Here is a 4,475-nt window from a genome sequence, read left to right on the forward strand (position 1 = left end):
TGCTGATCACATGCACTTGCCCAAAAATTCTCTAGCAATACACACAAAACTGAACATGTGCAGCTTGCCCCCAAGGCTCTGTTCTATCGGGAGATGGATTGGGGACATTATAAGAAGGGGAGGATCAAACCACCTATTTACACAATGCAGAGGATTAACCCCTTAGGTTCCACAGTGAGTATAACAAGCATGCTTTACTGCATATACAGACTGATTTTACTGATGTGGGATTTGTAACACTTTAAAGCAGAAATATGGGAAAATGCCTTTTGGCCCGTGCAGTAGGGCTGTGCTGGCACTGGACTAGTTAAATGCTCGTTTTGTTCTAGGGGAGAGGACACTGAAGATATACTCATCCGACCCACCATAGAAGACCGGTCCTTTCAGCTCTTGCCCCCGCAAGGTCCAGCACTACTCTGCTTTGTGTAAAAAAGGGGTTTGATCCTCCCCTTCTTATACTGTCCCCAATCCATCTCCCAATAGAACAGAGCCTTGGGGGCAAGCTGCACATGTTGTTTAGTGTGTATTGTAAATGGACTGTTCCTGATGTCAGCATGTTCTATGCACGCTCCACAGACAGGAACAGTCCACTGCTGGACTGTGGGGGAGCATGGTTTTCCATAGGATCTGTGGATCAGGTGAGTGTGAGCTGAGTCCTCACGAATAGCAAAAACTAGCAGTTGATCCATGCAGTGGGGTCACACAAACAATGTGTGTGAGTTCTGCTTTCAATACAATGGTTTATAAAGAATGAATGAATATATCCCAATAATCTAGAAGATGTTATGTATTGGGTGCTGTGAAGTCTCCTATTGTGCTGTCAGCCCCCTTCCTCTGAGACTCCAGAAGGGAAGAGAGAAGTCGCGGTGTGCTGACACATGTCCAGCTCTGCCAGTATTTTCCTTTCTTCTCCTGGATTTTGTTTTCCTTTAAGTTAGCCGGTCCGTCCTCCTTCCTGCTGCAGGTGCTCCCCACTCCTGGCTCCCCTCCAGCGCCTTCCACTAGTAGTCACTCATCAGTCATCCCCCGGCTTCTCATTGGCGGAGGCGGGATGCCGGAGCTGGTGATTGGCCGCCTGCGTTCCCCCGGGGAAGGAGGAGCAGGACTTGGAGAAGTACTTATTAGGAGATGCGGGAGATTGAAGTCACATCGCTGTCCGCTGTACGGAGAGAGCGGAGGAGGACCGATCCCAGCTCTGATCACCATCATCTGTCATCATCATGGGCTCCATCGCTCTGGAGATATTCGGGATGTCCATCAGCATCATCGGCTGGGTCGGGGTGATCCTGACCTGTGCCCTCCCCATGTGGCAGGTGTCCGCCTTCATAGAGCAGAACATCGTGGTGGCTCAGTTCATCTGGGAAGGGTTGTGGATGTCATGTGCGGTGCAGAGTACGGGTCAGATGCAATGCAAAGTCTATGACTCCATCCTAGCCCTGCCCAAGGAGCTCCAGGCTGGACGGGCACTCACAGTCATGGCATCTATCGTGGGCTTGATCGGACTTATGGTGACCGTGGTGGGAGCTCAGTGCACGGTCTGCTACCAGGGCAGCAAGGTGAAGAGCCGAATATTGTTCGCTGGAGGAATCCTCTACATCGTGGCCGGCCTCCTGGTCCTCATCCCCCTGTGCTGGACCGCCAACATCGTCATCCGGGAGTTCTACGACCCCCACATCCCATCCTCCAAGAAGAGGGAGATGGGGGCTGCCCTGTATGTGGGCTGGGCGGCTACCGCCCTCCTGCTCTTCGGGGGCGTGCTCCTCTGCCTCTCCTGCCCAATGAAAGGCCAGTTCACCCCACCTGTCAGATACTCTGCCTCTAGGAGACCCACCTCAAACGGGGAGTATGACAAAAAGAACTATGTATAAGGACAGCCAGGTCACCAGGGCTCAGTACCCTTCCTGAGTACTTGTTGGCAGAGACCCTTCAATTTTTGGATGGCTCACTCCAGAAACATCTGTCCCAATGGATGCCCACAGGGTCCTCACGTATACTGCACATTTTTGCCTGACAACTGGACTTTTCATGACATCCTGTGTATATACCGAACAATTGTATGTTTCCAGAACACGACCCTTCCACCCTAAAGATCTGTAAGTTCTTCTATGTATACATAGTGGCAGAGACCCTTCACTTCTTGGATGGCTCACTGCAGAGACATCTGTCCCAATGGATGCCCACAGGGTCATCACGTAAACTGCACATTTTCCTGACAACTGGACTTTTCATTACATCCTGTGTATATACCGAACAATTGTATGTTTCCAGAACACAACCCTTCCACCCTGAAGATCTCAGTTCTTCCATATATACAAATTGGCAGATACACTTCATTTCTTGGATGGCTCACTGCAGAAACATCTGTCCCAATGGATGTCCATACTGCATATTTTCCTGACAACTGGACTTTTCATGACGTCTTCTGTATAGTCCCGACAATTCTCTGTTTCCAGAACACAACCTTTCCCCCCTGAAGATCTGTATGTTCCTCCATGTATTCATATTGGCAGAGACTCTTCACTTCTTGGATGTCTCACTCTAGAGCCATCTACTCCAGTGGATGCCCACAGGGTCCTCATTATGTATACTACACATTTTCCTGACAACTGAACTTTTCATGACGTCTGGTGTATAGTCCCGACACTTCTCTGTTTCCAGAACACAACCTTTCCACCCTGAAGATCTGTATGTTCCTCCATGTATTCATATTGGCAGAGACTCTTCACTTCTTGGATGTCTCACTCTAGAGCCATCTACTCCAGTGGATGCCCACAGGGTCCTCATTATGTATACTACACATTTTTCCTGACACCTGGACTTTTTATGACGTCTTGTGTATAGTCAAGACAATTGTATATTTCCAGAACAAAACCCTTCCACTCCGAAGATCTGTATGTTCCTCAATGTATTGCACAGCACCAATAATCTGCCTATGGACTCACAATGGTGCCTATTGTCTGCTTATCATCTCTGCCATAGAGGACAAGGCAATTAAGTAGATTGGATATCAATTTGGAACAATCCAAGTGCCTTTCAGTAAGCTGGAGAGAAATCCGCAGGTCTTTGCTTGTCATATGACTGGACTGAGAAGTATTGTGTAAGAAATGAACATATTATTTCACAGTAGTTTACATTTACCAACAAGAACAGGCAAATGAGGGCGCTTCATTGATGTAAAATTTCTATTCCTGCTAAAGTAGAACGCTTTAATTGTAGATTTGTTGCAAAGCTTTTTTTATGAGTTAGATTTGTGCTGATCTGAATGGCAAAGTTATGTTATTACCCATTAGACTTATCAGAGTTCAATAATTCTCTAGGGGATGTATACATGTGAATACAAAATCCAAATGTATATGTGTAAATTCAAAAGCAGGATGACTTTCAGTAAAATTATTATATGACTAGTCTTCCATGACTCTGTTCCTGTTAAATTAAACCTGCTTACTTGTTTCATTATATTGGCCATAAATGTGACAGTTAATAATCTTTCATAGGTTTCATCATTTCAAGTGATCTTTTGCTCTGAAACTTTATTAGGTTGAACTCAGTTGGAGATATGACTTTGTCCTTTAAGAAAAAAGAAATGTTAATTGAAATGGTCGTTTAGTACAGTTGATTTCTGTCTATTGAGCAATTTTACCCTTTCGTGCATGGCCAGTATACTATAAAAACCCTGATTGACCCTTTCCCATATACAAGAGTAATAAACCTTAAAAATCATTGTCAGAACAAAAAGTATTGTCTTGTAGTTTGGTGCAGTCTATGCAAAACTGTAATCCACAGGTTTCAGAATTGCTGTATTGTTGAAACAGAGTTTGATTTATGTGTTTTTTATTATTATTGATGAACTGGATATTTCTTCACAGTGCTCAGATGATCATTTTGGTACCCTGTTGCAATGTTACATTGTAATGTGTTTTATATGCTATATTGTAATTCTGTATTAAGTAAAAACATTTATTTAAATGTATACAGTTCTCACCAAAGTATTTTCAAACTAAATAAATGTCATTTTGTAAGAAAAGAAAAGTGTGTTACTTCTGTTTAAATATATAATACTTAAAATACACGTTCAGATTACTACCTCAGTGTTTTGTTTTTCAAATGGGGAGTTGTTTACTAAAGAGGTATAATTTAGTGATATACAAAAGTTAAAAGTTATATATATGTTTTTAATGTAATATATATATATATATATTTTTTTTATTTACTCTGTATTATTAGATTTGAATATGGTTCAATTAAGCTAAGTGAAAAACAATTTCTTTCGTGAATCCCCAGTCACCCTCATGGTAATTAACTAAACACATCTAACAGACAAGATAGATCTTCCTATGTCTTTAAAAAAAAAAAAATAGCCAGCACACCAGCAAAGACTCCAGAAAACTTAAAATTTATTGAAGTTACATTATAAAGTGCATAAAAGGAAAAGTCTATCACCTTAATAAAGATGTTTGGCAAGTCCCAAAATGTCA

At 42.8% G+C, this 4,475-nt stretch overlaps 1 protein-coding gene across 1 annotated transcript; it reads left to right on the top strand.

Moving 5' to 3' along the window:
* Positions 1–1,128: 1,128 nt before the first annotated feature.
* CLDN5 (claudin 5) lies at positions 1,129–4,029 on the top strand. Its single transcript, XM_089672490.1, has one exon. It carries the CDS (start codon positions 1,221–1,223, stop codon positions 1,866–1,868), a length of 648 nt encoding a protein of 215 aa, XP_089528616.1. The 5' UTR covers positions 1,129–1,220; the 3' UTR covers positions 1,869–4,029.
* Positions 4,030–4,475: the final 446 nt, after the last annotated feature.

Source organism: Staurois parvus, unplaced genomic scaffold, assembly GCF_062004578.1.
Source record: "Staurois parvus isolate SC_StPar_1 unplaced genomic scaffold, SC_StPar_1.0 ptg000129l, whole genome shotgun sequence".
Taxonomy (NCBI): domain Eukaryota; kingdom Metazoa; phylum Chordata; class Amphibia; order Anura; family Ranidae; genus Staurois; species Staurois parvus.